The sequence below is a fragment of the Agelaius tricolor genome, unplaced genomic scaffold (assembly GCF_023055355.1).
Source record: "Agelaius tricolor isolate 1412-34295 unplaced genomic scaffold, bAgeTri1.0.p SCAF_22, whole genome shotgun sequence".
Lineage (NCBI taxonomy): Eukaryota > Metazoa > Chordata > Aves > Passeriformes > Icteridae > Agelaius > Agelaius tricolor.
Genome location: NW_027269282.1, coordinates 3,751,522 through 3,770,412, shown reverse-complemented (window position 1 = coordinate 3,770,412; position 18,891 = coordinate 3,751,522). Strand labels below are relative to the sequence as shown.

The window sequence follows — 18,891 nt, the reverse complement described above, 5'->3', positions numbered from 1 at the left end:
GAACTGTGACTGTTCAATTGGAAAATTGATCTCTGCTGTAAGAAAATGTGAGATACATGAAACGTCAGGCAAATGAACGTACAAAAGACACACAGCAAACTGTCAACACCATGTCTGTAGGCTTCCATTCCTTGATTAATCTATCTAGATTTTTTGTTTTTAATGCAACAAGCCTGAAACTTCTTGCATGTAATAATGTGTGATGTGGAAAAAAGTGGATCTGTGCTCATTGCAACAAACTGACTTTAAAAAAAGGCATGTTTGGCAACAGATTGGACCACGGTTTGGCTCCTTTACTGTACAAATACAGATTTCACGGGGTCTTATCTCAGCAAATGCTCATCTTTTCTGTTGTGTCCTTAAAGGAGGAATAATCTGCTTCATTTCTGCTCTGTTGATGTCACCAGTTATGGAAAGATAATCTGGTGATCTGAATGCTCTGTGGAATATCTCCCCCATGAAAGAGAGTGGGTTATGAATGTAACCCAGAAGAATAGATGGAACATGCATTTTGTTTAAGCCACATTCTGTAGTCAGTTAACACTTCCAGATTCAAGCTGGTTCTGGTACATATTTAAGGATTAGGGAGCAGCTGTCTTAAATCTCAGAGCTGGATGAAATGAAATTTGCTTTTAGAACTTGAAAATTAACTGCAAGCTGTGGCAAGGATCTAAACCATTCATTTTTATTCAGGTGTATCACATGTTATGAACATCCTCTAAGAGCATGGAACTAAGCAGTTATTTATTAGGAGCAGTTAATAAATAACTAAGCAGTTAATAAATAACTAAGCAGTTATTTATTAGGAGCAAGTGTTCATTAACAACTGAAAAGTTCCTTTTCCCTTGAAGAGTGAATGAATTCACTGATGTGATGTTTCTGGCTGGTCCTGTGGCCACTTTCACATGAGGGTGGAACGTTCCCTTGGTGCCCAATTCCCTTTTGCTGCTGGGCTGCTCTCACAGAGGTGTGACTGGGCACCTTGTTGCTCAGTCAGTGCTGACCATACACAAACCACTCTGTCCAAAATCCTTCATTGTGAGGTGATAGGAATCTGTGCTTGGAAAGTCTGCAAAATCTTTCCTTTGCCAGCAGAAACAAATTAACAAATACCGTTTTTTGGGGTTATTTTTTTGGGTTTTTTTTGTTTGTTTGTTTGTTTGTTTTGTTTTTTTTGGTTTTTGGTGGTTTTTTGGGTTTTTGTTTGTTTGGTTGGGTTTTTTTTTTGTTGGTTGGTTTTTTCCCTTCCCAGGTTTCAGAAACACTGATCCAGAAACTGAACCAAAACCTGGTCCATTTTGAGTTGAAGCCAGGAGTTCGAATCCTTGTCCATGCTGCCCATTTAACAGCAGGTGAGTATCCTCTCTCTGTGTGTGCCTTCTGTGTTCCTCTATATCACAGCAAGCAATATATCAATGGTAGTAGTGTGCTATCAGCTGTATTCTAAACATTTCTTATTTTTATATCACAATAACAACACAGTATATGAGCAGACATTAAAATGTCTGCTCTACCTCACCTTTCTATATCATGCCAGAAAGATATAATGGCTTTTTGCATTTACAGCTAATCCTTTTGTTTTCCTAGGTGCAAGAATTTACTGTTTTTTTGGAAAAGTGGTATAAGTAGCAGCAGAAGTGTGCATTTCTTGGTTATCTCTGAAATATTCAATAGCTAAGCAGCACCACGGCATTTTCAGCCTGGGTCCCACAGTGCTAAAGTTACCTGCTAGCCTTGGATATGTTCAGATATTCTAGAGTCAGCAAAACAAACATTCAAAGCAACTAAACACTGCTCAAGGGTTGTTCAGTATGAAAGACTAGAATCAATATAGATATGCACAAAAATAAGATCAGGCAGTTTGGGCCTTAACTAATCCTATTTCAAAATAAGTCATCTCCAAAGTCCTGATATTTAATTGCATATGTCACTGTCTATTCTGCATGCTAAAAACTCATTTCACAGCACAGGTCCTACTGAACAAGAGATGGACACCCCAATCCACACTCTTAGGAGTTCATTTTCCCCAGGCACTGCTGATAATTCTGATCAGTTGGTACCAGATTCTTTTGATAACTTGCAAACTTAAACCCTCAGTTCATTTGTACCAGCAAACTGCTCTCCAAAAACTTTTTGTGGTATGAATGGATTTTCCCAACCAGATGTCAGTCCATGTGCTGCCTTGTAAGCAGTAAGAAAAGAGAGACTATTAAAAAAAGGGTGTAATGTGACTGCATTTAAATTCCCCCAAAGGCCTGGGGTTTCCAATATTTCATTTTTCCTAAGCAGAGCTTTATAGTATCTGTCCTGAGAATATTGCTGTATGTTTCTGCTTTCCACTAGCTGTGGAGCAGATGGGCAGATGCTTATTTTTAGACAAGTTAGAACCAAAAGCATATAATGTCAGCCTCAAAAATAGAGTTATGTGCAATTGTTCATAATTTTCACCAAAAATGCATGTTTTTGTTTGTATTTACACACAGACACCAAGAAGGAGTACTTTTTGTCCATAACAGATGCAAACACTATTTTTTTCTGTAAGGCAGGCTTTGTTGTACTTTCTCAAAGCCACTGGTGAGTGATTGCTGTAACTGGACTCACAATGTCCTATAGGAACCCTATAGGATTTTTTCTCTTGCAGAAACAGGATTCAGTGAGAATGCAAAATGAGCTTGGATGGCCAAACTATGTATTAAAAACCCAGAGAACATCCACTGTGAGGTCTTTGAGGGATTATGTCTCCTTAACAAGCTGCAGAGGTCATGTTCTCCATCTAAGCAAAAGGCCCAATATCATGACACCAAAACTTGTGAATAGTTCAAAATTTGACAAAGAGCCACGAGAGACTTACTTCTCTGCTGAAAGCTATTGTTTTGGTTGTTAGAAAATAAGAACTGGCCTTTGGAAATCCAAGCTTTTATAAAAAATTAAATAATATGAACCAGGGAAACTTGGAACACAGCACAATGCCAGAAGCAACCCTTGGAAAACACATTCCCAGGGGATGCACGTGCCCAAAGGTGCTGCTCTGGGCTATGTTATCCCTTCTTTCCCAGCCTTTTCACTGATTTTGTTCTGGACTCTGGTAGCTATGGGCTGTAGTTGGCTGAACCACAAAGCTCAATGTGTTTTTGGAAGTGTACACACAGATACCTGTGTACAGCTACATTTATGATGCATGCCTAGATGCACATTTATGTTCCCCTCTGTGTGTGCCTGCCCATGCACAGCAATATTTTCTGCAGCAGAGGAGACCTGCAGGGAGCAAAAGTGCAGGTATCTAAAGTAGCTTGGAGTGGACATTCAAGCAGAGCCTGTAGAAATTACTCTGTCTGTGTGTGTGTGAGTGTGAGTGTGTGCATTCCCTGGAGCACAGAGAATGACAAGCGTTGGCCTCAGCACATTCCAGACTTCTTTCTTCTTTGTTCAGACCACACTGGAGGAAGGATTAATTTATGGCAATTATAGACAACAGATTGTGATTCATTCATCATGTTCATTCCTTCTTCTCATGAGATAAGAAAACAAACCAATGTCCCCAACCCAACAGACAGCAACTTCAACTCTAAGGCAGAGGAAAACATGCCAATATTCCTCACAAAGCAGTTAAATTGCTGTTTATTACTAGGCTCTCAGTGCAGCATTAGAGAGGAACATTGAGTGATGCTGAATCTGAATAGGCTGGAGAGCCACTTTGTCATCCCACAGAGCTGCAGAGACCCACAAAACACAGGTGGAGAGGGGACAGAGTAGAGATGTGTGAGGAATTCATAATAATGGATCCTTTCATTCTGGATCCTGCTAGATGTGGGAAGGGGAAGATTTTTCACTTCTCTTTGTAAGTTTTGGGTTTATCAGTCTGGATGTGAAGCTGAAAATACATGTGCATGTGTTGTGTGTGCCTTTGCTTGTGTGAGCCTGTTGCCTTGTGTCTTCTGGCTCTGGTTTAGGAGGGGTCTGTTCAGTGCATGTGAAGAGGTGCAAGAGGGGGAGGATGTGTTTGGCAGCAGTTCAAGTTGAGTTTGACTGCTTTACAGAGGAGGGCACTACCTGGGCCATGTTCTGTGTGTGAGGATGTGTTTGCTCCTTGTTGGGGCACAGCTGGAGCTCTGTCTGTCTGCAGTACAGAGTCTGCAGGAACAACTGACTCCTCTGCTCCTAGATGTGAAACTGCTTGGAGGCTCACTGCCTTCCTGTGTATGTGTGTGAGAGTGATGGAAACTCTGTTTAATGCCATTCACTTTGTATTTTTGGGAAATCCATGCTTCTGGATGGGTTGGGTGGCCCTGTTTTGGGAGGGGTTATGGCAAGATGGTGAGCAAAACTCTGAGGAGAAATACAGAGAGGCTCTTTAATTAAGATTGGTTTTGATGTGTTCACGGTTTTTCCTTGAATCTGAAAGAAAGTCCTCTAAAGGGAAAGCTGTGGAACTTCACATAAAGGGGTATGTTGAGCACCACAGGTGATCTGAACTTGGGTTTCTTCCCAGGTGCATTAAAAAGGGAGAGAAGCCCAGGAGATATGCAGACCTGCTACAAGTGCAGTAAGAGGGGAGAATGAGCTGTATTTCTGGAGGGAGCAGCTTTCACTTCAGGCTGGAGGTGGCTCTAACCCTCTCCTCTCTTGCAGCTCCCCTGGTGGACCTCACTCCCAGTCACAGTGGGTCAGCCATGCTGATGCTCCTCTCTGTTGTTTTTGTGGGACTAGCTGTGTTCATCATCTACAAGTTCAAAAGGTATGACCTCCCCTGAGCCACCTCCTTCTCTCCCTTGCTGCCTTTTGCTGAGGTGTTTGGGGTTTGTTTGCTGGGTTTTCTTTTTCTGAGAGAGTTGTTTTTTGGTTTGTAAAAGCTGATACTACATCATCTGCCAGAGTACCACACAATGATGGTTTCTGTTAATGTTTTAGGAAGATTCCTGGCCTTAATATATATGCACAGATGCAGAATGAAAAAGATCAAGAGATGGTCAGTCCAGTCAGTCAGAGGGAAAGCATACCTAATGTCCCTCAAAGTGAGCTGATGAGCCCTGAGCAACTAGTAGATGAGAAGTTGGAAGTCCACCCCATAGGTAAATAACTTGCAGCATCCTGCAGCTGGTCAGACTCCGACTTATAATTGGCTAACCTTTTTCTCAGCCTCCCCTCTTCCCATATTCCTGCACAATCCTCCTCCCATTCTCTTCTGCTGCAACGTTAGTTTTGCTACAGGAAACCTTCTAACTCTTCCCTCTCCCTCACTGCCATGTGATGAAAGGGAGGGGAACAACTTTAGGCTTTTTCTCTCTCCTAGTTGCTCTACGTAGATCCCCTCCCCTTCTCAAAAAAATCCTGCTGGCAATGTAATTTATTTTGCTGGGGCTGATATAGTTGTGGGGCTAAGCCCCATAGCCAGAAGAACTGATGAAGCTCACCTGGAACATGGAGGTGAGCAGGTGATTAGGTAAGTAATATCTAAAAGCTAAATATCTGCTGATGTTTTGACTCTGTGCTGTGCCAGACTCTGCTGCCAGTAGCAGTGTTAGTCTGGCTGATTCCCAAATAAACTGAGTAAAACCTGGGATCTCAGTATTGGACAGCTGGGTTTATCCTCAGGCTGACTTCTCTCACAGGCCTATGTGTTTGATTATTTCCAAAAGCAGGCTTTTTTAGGACCTAAAGTGAATAGATTTGGGCAGGGCATTCTGGGATCAGTCTGTTTTCTGTTACCCTGGCTACAGTAGAAGTACTGGGACAGAGCAGGGAGGTTTCAGTCTGGAGACATATTCTGCTAAAGCCAGGACTGCTTAGGCAATGCTCAGCTTCATTCATGAGGTGACAGTTCTGCAGGTCCAGACTGGAGGTACCCCTGCAAATAAGGACATGCACCTATTTTAGAGGAATTAAAGAGAAAAGGCTGCCCAGGGATGTTGTGGACTGTCCTTCTCTGGAGATACTCAGAACTCTCCTGGACATAATCCTGTGCAACCTACTCTAGGTGAAATTGTTTTAGCAGGGGGGTTGGACTAGATGTTCTCCAGAGGTCCCTTCCAACCTCAACTATTTTGTGATCTGTGACTTAGGCAGGAGTGAAGCACAGTTGCAACTGAGATTCCTTATTTGCACAGTTTCATCAGCCTAAACAAACCTTAGATCTCACATGAGGATGTTCCTAAAATCTATTGGAGTGTTTGCTAAAGCAGGCTTGCAGTCATGGCTGCTGCAAGAGAGGAAACAAGGAAAAGGACAATTAAAAGGGGGAGTGTGATGTGCTAAGATTGCAGCCTGTGAAATAACCTGGGAGGAAAAAGGAGAAAGGCTCTTGATGAAACTGATGTCTAAACTGGAAGCACCACTGCAGTCAATGCTGATCTCTCCTAACCTGTTCACTAGGGAGATATTTTAGCTATTAAAAGCTTTTAAGCAGCTATTCATCAGCAGACCTGGACACTCCTGCATAGCAGGACACAGGATGGAGTGAGGGGACCAACCTTCCAATGTGGTATTCCCCATACAGAGCAACCTCAGGCCACAGTCCAGAGCCCAAGGAAAGGAAATGCAACCAAGGTAGTCTGGACAGAGGACTTCCAAAAAGCTTGTGGATCACCAAGAGGTTTCAAGCCAAGACCCAGAGCGGTGGGTCCTAAACTTTAACAATTTTTTTTTATGTTTGGTTTTCTTGTTCTTGTTGGTTTTTTTCCCCCCTAAAAAACCTCCAAGGCAAAATTGCTGTAAGATGCTAAGAGAGAAACACCCAGTTTCAAGTCAGGAACTCTCTTTCTGGAATTGGGTGAGCTTTGGGCTTTGAGCTTCCCCTTTCTAAAAGAATGCAGTGGTGGTGGTTCATGTTTTCACAGGTGCAAACTGCAGTTTCAGACTGCAGTGGCAAGGGTCAGTCACTGCTGGCTCTATGCAAGGTACCTTCAAAACTGCTCTTGCTGGTGATGGAAACTTAAACCCTAGAAGGCTCCAGGATAAGAGAAATCAAAAGCAAATTTTGGGGGTAGGTTTTCATTTGGTGCATCTATAGCATTTTTGTCTTTCTATAACAGCCGGAATTTTATATATTTTTCAGTAGCTGTGCTGCATTACACCAGAAATTGGCCCTTTACAACTCCTTGGTTTGCACCTGTGACTGCACGATCGAGCGCTAAAGTTAAATGTGTGAGATACACAGACTCAATTATGTATCAAAAGGAATCAGTCCAACAAATTTCCAAAGAGTGTTTTTCCATCCTGTCAGTGAGATGAATGAGAAAACTGAATCAGAGCTCATTGACAAAATGAGAAGGTCTGGATCTAGATGTGAACAGAATAGAAAGTGCAAAGGTACTCTCCTATACAACCACCTCATCTGTTTCTGGAAATCAGCAATTTCTTTTTTAATGAGTTTTCTTTCTTTTGGGAAAACAAAGCAAGACTGTAATTGGGTGTTTCTCTTTTGTATGCTTGTTCAGAAACCTTTTTTTTTTTCATCACCTTTGACTAACATTCAGGGATCCTGCCTTGGAGGAATCAGAATTAATGTCCCTGCATCATTTAATTTTCTCTCCAAACTCTGGCAACAAAACCTCACTTTCCTATTTTCTGGATGAGTGTGGTTTAGGCACTTCTTTTGCAAATGCAAAGGTTAAGGTTATTTATGAAATCTCCAACACCTTATCATTGCAAATGAGTTACACATTTCCTCTGAGGACCTCAACCCCTCCTTTCCTCCACCCCTCTGCTCCTGCCTTTCCCTCTACCATGGGTGAATCATCTTCATTAGCAAAAGAACAGGACATCATCTTCAGTGTTTGAATGACAAGAAAATATTTCTGGAAAGAATGTGTCAGTCTGGAACAGCTGAATCCCAAAGGCAATCAAGGTGATACCTGCAAGCATCTTCCTTGACTAAATATGCATGTTACTTACTGACTTTTATTTTGTTTTTGCCACAGGAAGTATTTCCACAGCTGCTGAGCCCCAGAGCACAAAAGAAATCCCTACCTATGTAAATGGTTGAATTGAGGACACCAACATCTGTATCTAAAAAAAGGAGGAGATCTCACTGCATTTGGACTTTTTAATTCTTCAGATGACAAAGGGTTTTTAGCTTTAAGCCTGTGCATGTGGACATTATACTGAGACCATAGTGGAACTGCATTGTACAGGTGTTCAATTTTAGTGGGGGTGGGGGGAGAGGAATTGGTACCACTATTCACCCCTGAGGCCCTTCCCCTCACCCTTTCACTCTCTTTTTTCTGATCTGTCTCTAATTTGTAGAAAATTCATAATGATATAGGCCAAGAATATGCATGGGGGAGGGGGGTCTCTTCTTTAGGGAGAGGGGTGGGCTGGGATGTGGGGGGAGAAGGGCTGGGGCAGTGGGAGGTGGGAGGGAGTGTTTAGGGTTCTTGGCTTTAGGTTTAACTGCTCTTTTAGCACTTTGGGCTGCGGGAGGGGTAACCGCTCCAGCAGACTTCTGTAGGACTCACACACACACAGAAAAATATCACACTGGAGTTTTAAGGCACTGAAAATATTCTTGGTCAGTCTGGTTTATCTCTCTGTTTGGACTCTGCCCTTCGTTCCTCTAGCTGCAGCTGCTGCCCGTGCCCCACCCTGCGAGGAGGCTGAGTGTGAGTGTGGGTGATGCCAACTGCGAGGCCAGGCTCCTTCCTGAAGAGCTTTCTTAGCTGCTCTCACCAAGGCAGTGCCATGGGAGGGTAATGTTCCCTCCTAACCCCGAACAGAACAGATCAAGCATGCATTACAGGCAGGAGGTTATTGCCAGCAAGAACTTACTGAACTTTGTGCCAGCCTTACACCTTCAGTTTTGGCTGAGAGAAAGCAACACCCTCAGCTCTGTGTAGTGCTGATGGCTGAATTTGTCTGGGGAAGCCCCAGGAGATCTCTGCCTTTTCAAAGTCACCCAAAGGCCTGTCAGGCTTTTGAAATGCACCTTTTCCACAGAATAGGGAGCAAGGAAAGGTCTGTGCACAGTTTTCCAATGGCTTTCTTTGGCACCCCATTGGTTGCAGATCTGTAAGCTCCTGCCACTGTGGGCAGAGAAGGGAGAATTTGGCTTGAGGTTGTTGCCGTGCATTTTGAGCCTCAGTACCACAGGACCACTCTTACACAAGATTTGAATTCTTATAAATAACTTAAGCTTGTATTTTACCCTGCAAGTGGAAATGAGGCCTGTAGGACACATTCACACTGGCTGTGCAAGGGAACAGCAGGAAAGTAGGATTAGCACATCTCAAACAAGTGCTCCAAAGACACTGGTTAGCTGTGTGAAGCCTAGCCCATGGTCATTACAACTGTTGATTTCCAACCCAACTCAGGTAATTAAACCTAGCACCAGGATTTTGGTTTGGAGTGTAAAGACAGAAATACTGTAACCAGTGTACACTTGACTAACTATATTAGGTGGAGAAAAGTAGAGGCCAGCTCATAATCAGTGAGGCACTTTGTAGGAGGCACCCTGATTGCTGACATAGGTGGGTTTTGTTCAGTAGACATTGCCCATGGCAGCCTGAGTCAAGACCAGGAGAAATCAGCATGGTAAGTGTGGCCCAGAGTCCCAGGGCAGGGATTTGGTGGTGGTGGCTTTGAATTTCTCAGTCACAAACTGGGCACAGACCTAAATCAACCCACTTGCTGGCAAAAAAAAAAATTATACCAAGGACATTAGGCCCGTAGTAGTTATAGGATAATCACAGTACAGAGTCCTCTGCCTCCTTCTGCAGTTTCTCTGAGGACTGGTAGAAACACAGCAGTTTGTATGGCTTTGCTATTATGTTTGCAACTACAGCTTTAAGAAAGATGGGAAAGTTTTGGCTGCAACTGTATAATAGTCCCCACTGAAGTCCAACATTAGCCAACTTATTTTTATAGTAAGCCAATCAAAAAGTTTTCTTATAGTGTTGGAACTATTTCTAATTTTAAAATTACTTTTTTTGATGTACTTTTTCATCTTCTTTTTCCCTTTAGTTAAATACAATGTAGCGTAATGTATAATTGCTATTGTTTATTGCTTTTACAGTCATATTTATTAAACAGATTATGTCTCTAAATGAAGGCCTATGTTTTTTTTTGCTCATTCTAGCCTCTATCCCTGATAGGTATCAATAACAGTATTAAAACAGGAGGTAGTTGATAACCTAAAGAAGATATAGATATTCACAAATGGGGCAAAATACAGTTCCTAGAAGCAAGATGCCAATATAAAGGTAACTTTCTCAGTCCCCGATTTTTATGCTTTCCAAACAAGCAATGGCTCTGAGAAGTTCCCTGGAACTCCAGCTTCATTTCCTGTCCATGCTTATCCTTCCCCATACAATCTCTGTTAAATGTTCCTTTAAAATATATTTTTTTGGCTCTGCTTCTGCCAGCACTGATGAAGGAAAGTCTGAATTATTAGCATTACTGATTAATTTACATGTGAATAAAATGAAGCCTAGGAAGTTTCTGTCAGCTTGCCATATGGTACTGGATGCTTATTCCTGAGAAAAAAAGGAAGAACACAGAACTCAGGATGCAGCCACCTCTTATAACAGGTTCAGTGCTCTTTTTTGTACCTCAGGATCTGAATTTATGTGTGCACATAAGTGGGGTTTGGGTATCCTCAACAACCAAGGCTATGTTATGGCACAATACCAGTCCAGGAGTCCTGGGTTTTCTCATTGGAGGAGGGAGTAGTTTTCAGTCCTGGGCAGACCCCAGTGCAATTAACAATTATTAGCCTAGAGTGTTCAAGTGGACACTGCAGCCTTCTCCATTCAGGCTGGAATGGCCACAGTGCAGGTGACTCACTGAGGTGTGTGAAGCCTTAATCTGCTTTAATAGTTTAAGTACCCACCTGAATTAGCAGGCATCTGTTCTGGCCATAAACAGTAAGTCTGATTTGGCAAGCATCTCTACAGCATTTTCAGATCATTCTCTTCAGCTTGTTGTGTGTCCTGAGGCAGAGACTGATTGTTATTTGTAGTTGTTTTCTGGTTTGTGTAACAACACAGTAATTCACTGCTAATGGATGAACACTGTGAGAGTAAACAAAGAATACAAAATACTTACAAAATCCAATATGAATTTTCTCTGAGGATGTTGTCTTCACTTGAGGGAACAAAAAAGTTCATCATTCTTTGTCAGAAGGACTAGAGAGTTAAAATATGATTAAAAAGTCAAATAAAGTATTTTCCTGATTTGATGTTGATTCTCTACTGCCATCTTAACATACAGATGAGACAGACATTGTGGCTTCAGAGAAATTTATACTTCTCCACCTAGAAGGACATTTGAGCAAAGCTGCTGGATTGCTTTTCCTGAAAATCAGTAGTTATTGGTGTTCAAATACTTTTGGGGATTTGGGCCTCAAACAATTGCTTGCTCTTAATATGTGACTATTTGATTGCTTAAACTCTTTCTGAAAAGCAGGACTCTTGAAGTACTTGCTAAAGTGCTTATGTAAATGAAGCAGGAATTTCCAGTGACCCTGAATGAACCCTGTCTTGGTCCTGTCAACTTCTGCTAAGACTTTCTGACAATTGCATTTAGTGTGGTACCCAGAGCTGATAACAAGGGATTAGTATTTTATCTGTGTGCTGTCACCTCTCATTGAATGCATGACAAATTTCCTTGTCACATTATATCTCTAGGTACATTCAGTGTTTTAAACATTACCCCTGATTGCAGAGCTACCATGTTCATGGTGTTGAAAAAGAAAACTTTATTTTCCTTCAGTGAATGAGATGCTGTCCCTGCATTTCTCCATGAAACAGAATCATAAAGCATGGGAATAAATAATACTTGAGCTAAAACAGATCCTTTTATTTTGAGTGTTGCTATGATCTTGGCCATAATACCCAGAAGAAAAGACTGAAGTCAGATTGTTTTCTAATTGATAAGATCAAAGTGCTATCATGTACCAAGTCATTAGCCTAAGAGATATATTTCATCTGCAGTTTTAACTTTAGCTTTTTCCTTTCCCTTTTTTCCTACTGGAGAATATGGCTTTCTCTTGCTGTGCTGAAAGAGGGATGGAAATGAGATCTGTGTTGTATTTTTCTCAGTGTGAGGATTTCAAGATGTATTCCTTCCTGTTTGCATCCACCCTGTGCTAGGTGCTGCGTGCACCTTGGCAGCAATTGCAGGTTGGGTCTCACATTGTCATCTTGGGGCATTTTGGTGAGTGGACCTCAACCAGACCTTCTCTACACTAGAGAAAATAAACAAGAATCTCAAAGTTTTGACTTTTTTTGATGGAGAAGCCCTGAGAGACAAAGGTTCAAGAGAAGGACTGTAGCAAAACCCTTGAGAAGAGAGGCACGATTGCCTGCCTTTGATACAGCACAGATGCAAGAAAAAACCTTCCCTTTATGAAACAAATTCCTCCTCCAGCCTTTCCTAACCAAAGCTTGGTGTGGTGACATTTCTGGGGCTGCAGCTACCCCTGCAAATAATTGCTCCCCAGCCCAAGAGCATGGGCCACTGGTCCCATGGACCTCGTCATTCCTTTTTGTGCCCCCCATGAGGCAGCTGTAGGGCAGAGCTCTGAAACAAGAATTGGACTGACAGCTGCCTCTGCTCTGACTGCTTGCTGCTATGAGATGAATAATGCATGCAGCACATTTAAATGTAATGTCACTGAGTGTTTGCGGGGAGAAAACCTTCACTGTTAACCCTGCCTGCATGAGAGGAGCATCCTTGTTGGATTCCCTGCAGTGAGGGGCTGAACCTTTGTCTCCACCCCAGAATGGTCTGCAGCACGTCCCCATGGTCCCCATTGTGGGCTGCACTCCAGGCTGAGGGTCCCCCCTGGGACTGAGGCAGTTTCAGTGCAGAGTCCTGCTCTTGACATTTTGGCTGGAGCTGAAACTTCCTTCACCTGTGAAGCAGACTGCTCCCTTGGAGTGATCCCTGCCTGATGTCACATGAGGTGAGTGGATGGGATTCAGCACTGTTGAGAACTGGATGGTGTATGCCATGTGGAATATTTACTCCAGATATTTCACAGCAAGTAACTTTTTCCCACATTCCACACTTGCCTAGTCCCACACAGAGTGTGAGATTCAAACTGTAATCATCCTTCATGCTACCCTGAAGCTATAACATGTCTAGAGCAAAAACCTGAGGTTTCTTCCATTCCTTCTGTGGCCTTATGAGTGAGGTGAAGCTGTTTGGTCAAAGCTGCAATGCCCTGAACAGCTGTGCTTAATGTCTGTCTTTGGAAAGTGCTTTCTCCAGAGGTCCAGAAGAAGCCATAATAAACCTAGAGCCAAAATCTTCCCTCAGCCCCTGCTGTAGAGTCACAGGACTGGACAGACTGGCCTCTGAGACACTGAGACACTGATTTCTCACATGAAACCTTGCAGTGGGCTGTTCATGGAGTAGGTTCTCCCCTGTAGTTGCACTGGCTTGTGCAGATAAATTTTTTTTTCCACTATTGATGAACTTGAAGGACTACCATCTGGTCAATTATTGGTGTTCCATTAGTGACTAGAGGCCCTGGCACTCCTGACTGTCCCTGGATGAAAGACAGTTTGATTCCAAAATAATCTACAGCTCAGGAAGGAAATTTTCAAAGCCACAGAAAGCAATTAGGATGTTTACCCTCTGAAAAACATTTCTTTAATGGACAAGAGAGAGTCCCTGGGTGAGTCCAGAGGCTTTTCTTCCCAAAATCAGCAGTTGGGTTATGATTCTCGCTTGTCATCACATTTCTCTAGGTCTGGAGCAGGGCCAGAGCCAGCAGGGTGTCTGAGCCTGGATGTGGCTGCAGAGAAAAGCTCCATGGTCAGTGTGCCAGCACTGCTCCATCAGAGGGGCTGACCTGCCCATCCACATGGACTCATTTGTTATTTCTGGGTTATTTTTTCCCTGTGTTTTCACACCACATTGACCTGAAAGCTCAGCACACTGCCTGCTGCTTCCTCTCATTCCGTGAGGGTGCCCAAAGAGCCCCCAGCTCTCACATGGCTGTGGTGTTTATCTGTAAAACACAAGCACTTCCTTCATTTACAGCAGTTTTTAAGGTTCCTTGGCCCTTTGATGCAGTTGCAAGAAGAGTTGTTTCTTCTCAGGCACTGTCAGGGTTACTGGACTTAACTTCAGGGGAAAATAAACACTGGGTTATTTTCAGCAACACTTTGCTGCTTGAAGTCCCCAAGCACTCAGTGTATGCTATGATATAGGAGGATTACATTTAGCAGCTCTTATCAAAAAAGAAATTATGATCCATCCATAAGAATCTATTTTGTCTCTAAACTTTTTTATTAATTAAAAGCAATGATTCCTTTCCCATTAATTATTACACCTTTTTTTTTTTTCCTAATTTCAAAGTTCTGGTTTCAGGGAGAGGAAATTTACCTTTCCATCCTTTGTTTTACTTGAACTTTTCCTTCATCTCTATAATATGTCTTCTAATTATCCTTTTTAATTATGATGATAGTGAAGAAGGTGGACAACATTACTTTTTGACTTGTTTGAACTAGATGCAAAAGATAGAATATATTGGCTCCCTTTTGATATTCTGATTTCTACATTGTGTGTATCAACATACTAACATGCAATTTTCCAAAACTTGCAGAAAAAGACAACCTTTACTCCTCAGGAAAAAAAAATAGATAGCAAGGAGAAATTATGAATATTTTTAACTCTGAGGTTGGATGCCATTTTCAGATCTTGGTTTTCACTCATATTAAGAAAAAACATACAAAAATTCTGGGTAAGCTAGGACTTGAACACCTGGGGAAATAATAATATAATTCTTAATATATTATTATTAATAATAATAAACAAAATGGAATAATAATAATTTTTAAAGCTTCCCTTTTTATCCTTTTTTTTATTTTCTTACTAGATGATGTCTGAGAAAGCATTAACATCATGTCTGCAGAGAATCTCCACCAGCTATCTATAGACACCTGCTGGTTGGATTTACTGGACACTAGGCTGCCTTTGATTTTGGCATCTTTGAATATCTGAGTGCTTTTTTTGAAGAATACTGCAAAGTGCACAGTTGAAACAGACTTTTATACACATACAAAGCACTCCGTGTGTGAATTCTGGTAATAATTTCCTAAAAGCTAAAAAGGCTTTATTTTCCTTGAAGAACAGGAGTTTAAAAGATTTGTTACAGGCCCAGCTTTGAGAGTCCATCAGAGTCATCAAGGCCTATTCTCATACAGAATTTGGCATCAGATCTGAAAGATGAAATTCTTTCCTTCTTGGGCATTTCCCCTTGCATGAAGTGAAGGTAGTGGTTTATGTACCCATTGCCACGAATCAAACCCTGAAAGTGCAGCCTGGACTCCAACACCTCTCTCAGCTGCCAGCACCTCCTATCAGCCAATAAATGGGGGCAATGATTTCCACAGTGCCACAAAGTCTCCTCCACAGGACTGTTCCCAAAGGCTCCTGCCAAGAAGCTCCTCCCCAGTCTTTGACCCTCATTTAGGGACCCCTTTGCTGGTTAATTGCTGGACAGCAATGCTGAGGAGTGTCATGCAACACTGTCTCCTCACACGTTGGAAACTCCTCACTGCTGTGTTTGGAACACCAGATTTTTTTTTCCAATTATGAAGAGACATTGGAGAAATGTCACAAACCCCAAACAAACCCCCCAAAATTCTCTTACATTATTTTACTAAAAATAATGCCATTTTATTAAGAAAACAAAACTGTTGTTCTTTTTAATCAAACAGTTCCAATTGTAATTTTTTTCTATGACAGCCTTTTAGAAGACATTTACAAAAAGAGGAAAAATAAAAGCCCATTTCCCTTTATCAGAAGATTCTACTGATAAAGTTTGCCAGACTTCCCCCCCTTCCGAGTCTTGTTCAATCCTAAAACACCAGCATATTAAGAGTTTGTAAATTTGAGACAAGTAATACCGTCACTATAAATAATATTTATAATTGTAGCCAGAAGGTTCCCTCAAGAAGAAAAGCCTGTGAAGCATGTTGATGATTATTACCTTTTTGTTGTTGTTGTTTGATTACAGTTCTCAGTGGCTGCAAATATGGTCCTGATTATCATATTAACCAGAAGACATAGTAAAGAATCCCACTCTTAATTAACTTCACTGGAATATTTCCTTAGCCTGAAGACTCATAAGTAGATCTTGTTTGTAAAATCCCTTTCAGCCAAATAACCACTTAACTAATTTAAAATTAACTATCTTGGTGAGGATATTTCTCAGGGAATCACATTTGAATATTACTATGATATCATCTAGGGAAATGTTTTCTTCCCAGCTATTAAAAAAAAAATAAAAATAAATAAAACATTTTTCTCAATTGGAGGAATTTTTTTTAAGATAATTCAGTCGTTGGCCACCTCAAAAACCAGAATCCTTCATTTGCCCACTGGCTGTAAGGACTAAACCCTGTTCCCATCACTACATCAGCGTATCCTGGACAGTCAGAACGTGAGGCAGGAGCTGTCCAAGCTGTGCCCTTTCCCAGCCTGCTCCTAATTTCAGCAGAGAGAGAGTGGAGTGATTGGATTGAGCACTAAAAAACATAAACACAAAAATTCCAGTACAGCAGCTATTGCTTTGAGCTTGGTGGTGTTCACGTGAGCTGGGATATTTCCTTTGAAAAGGCATCTATTCTAAATTAAAGCACTTATGCTTTTTTGGGGTAAAGATTCATTTTCAGAAGAAAGCAAATCATGTCAGAAAATAAAAAGTATCATACAGGGTGCTTTGGAGGTTTCTCATGACTGTAGCCCCATTTAGTAACCTGATAAAGCAGCTGTGCCCAAAAGATAAGTCCCTGGAGGAGGTTTGGAAACCACCAGGATGTGTCTGAGTTTGAACAGAAATGTCCTACCATTTTTCTCCAATTAATCTCATGATAGGGTAGAAAAACAAATCAGTGGAAGAGCAAATTGGAAGCTAAGTATTCACTTCCTGAAGGAGTCTGTCAGTCTGAATCCATTTGTTTCTAGGGTTGGGCACTGTTTAAAGATCCTGTTTTTGTAAAAAAAAAAAAAAAATCTAAGATATAAGCCAGGAAAAATAAATTGTTGCTTATGAAGGCCATTTCCCTGCTTTTTGAGCAATACCATGTAATCTCTTGTGAGCTGGGCACTGGGAAGGAAAAGGCTAAAATAATCACTACAAATTCTGCATCCTCAGGCAGACAACCTACTGATAGGTTCCAGAAATTAGCTGTAGAAATCCTTTCTTCTGGGGGTTGGTCAGTAAGTGGTGTGAGAAAAGCACTGCTCAGGTAACAGGGGGTGAGCACTGAAGGTCCAGCTCATGCTTGCACAGTGGCTTTTCACCCCATTTTCGTGCCTCCGTGTCATACTCACTCTGGCAATTACCTGCTCATCAGAACAGGCAGTTCAGCTCCCAGCCCAAAGCTCCCTATTTATCTATCTCTGAGTGACTCTGAGGGTGAAGCACTGCTTCACTGCACTTTTCCTGGTATTTATTGTGCTCTTCCAGATCAGAATTACCATGCTGCTATTTTTTTTTTTTTAATCCTTTAATCAAGTCATCAGGAAGAAATTTTAGCAAGACAAAGGGAGAGCAGACAAAATGGCTCCATTATGAAATGAGAACAGACCTCACCCTGCCAAATTTCCAGCACAGTGGGGCTCTGCCCTTGCTTTGGAGGAAGCTGAGAGGGCTGCAGTGATACGTTCAGGCAAACAGGAACTCTCTGGGGTGATATTGCTTTAATCACGTCAGTGAGTAAGAAAATCAGCTTCACTAAATTGTCATGTAAGGAACTCATGAATAAAAACCAGTGAAGCAAAACCTGCTATATGGGGCGACTTTGTTACTTTCTGTAAGTCCTTTCAAACTTAGTGCTGGGGGTGTTAGCTGAGTTTGGATATAATTACATAACTTAGTCATGACCAAAAAAAAAAAAAAAAGAAGAAAAAAGAAAGATAAGAAAGTAACTTGTCCCAGAATTTCAGGCTTGTGTCCATCCCATGGGAGAGAGATTTTCAGCTGTGACCAGATGTCTCTTGCCAGCTGGGAAAAGATTAAGCAATTTCTGGTCTTTCAGATTAAGAAACTTTTTTTTGTAAGTTCTCAGTTCCACGAGGTGTTTTTAGTGGGACATGACAAGCAACTGCTTATCAGAGTGATGGGATTTCCTAATTGCTTCTGCTCCAACAGACAGGTTGTGGATGAGCCTTCTCTCCAGCTCAGTGAGAGGAGCTGCTAATTCTAGCCTGGGTGTTAAAGCAACCTTTGGCATAGCGCAGGAGTGCTTTAATGAGGGTGCTCCCAGACCTTCTGTTTGTGCTCTCGGTACAAATTCCTGCTTGGTCTGTGCTGCTGCCTGGAGTGAGCGGCCGAGGTGCAGCCACAGGGCCTGGCCAGGCACAGCTCCAGCAAAGAGTTCATGAGCCAGGGAGACACCAAGTGCAGTGGCAGAGAGCGAGGAACAGGTGAAAATCCTGCCTCTGCGGCTGCCATGGGGAGATTGATTGGGTTGTGCTCCAATTCATCATCCCTATTATCATTGAGAGAGCATCTAATGGCTGCTCAGACAGGATATTTTAGCTGTCCACACATTGCAATTGACCTAGAAAAGGTCAATTGATGGCTTAGTGAAATCAGCAGGAGCTGATTAAACATGCAGAAATTGTGGTGAATGGTATTGGGTGGGAGAATCCAATGTCATTCCACTGACAACTTCACTAGAAACCTGCCAATTTCCAGCTGAAATCATCCAAATGCTCTTGAAATGCACTGGAATTATACCACTACCTTCTGTGGGTTCTAATCAGAGAACACAACTGTGTAAGGCATAAAAATTAGTATGTTAGTCTTCAAACATGGGAAAAAATTATATCAGAAATGTATTTTGTTTCCCTTAGGCAGATGTGATTCCTCAGTTCTACCACCCTTCCCTCCATTTGTCCTCATGTCTTTCACTATCAGAATAGTAATGTAATAAA

The 18,891-nt window shown here is 41.9% G+C and overlaps 1 protein-coding gene across 3 annotated transcripts in view; it reads left to right on the top strand.

Moving 5' to 3' along the window:
- Window positions 1–10,037, top strand: part of SORCS1 (sortilin related VPS10 domain containing receptor 1) — a 260,557-nt gene extending 250,520 nt beyond the window's left edge. The window contains exons 24-28 of one of the 3 annotated variants that reach the window (XM_071446300.1): window positions 1,253–1,352; window positions 4,630–4,735; window positions 4,909–5,069; window positions 6,494–6,612; window positions 7,917–10,037. In XM_071446300.1, coding sequence (XP_071302401.1) covers window positions 1,253–1,352; window positions 4,630–4,735; window positions 4,909–5,069; window positions 6,494–6,612; window positions 7,917–7,973 — 543 coding nt within the window. In that variant the 3' untranslated portion in view covers window positions 7,974–10,037. The remainder of the gene's footprint in view (window positions 1–1,252; window positions 1,353–4,629; window positions 4,736–4,908; window positions 5,070–6,493; window positions 6,613–7,916) is intronic. The other 2 variants (XM_071446302.1, XM_071446301.1) reach the window with 2 other exon arrangements.
- Window positions 10,038–18,891: the final 8,854 nt, after the last annotated feature.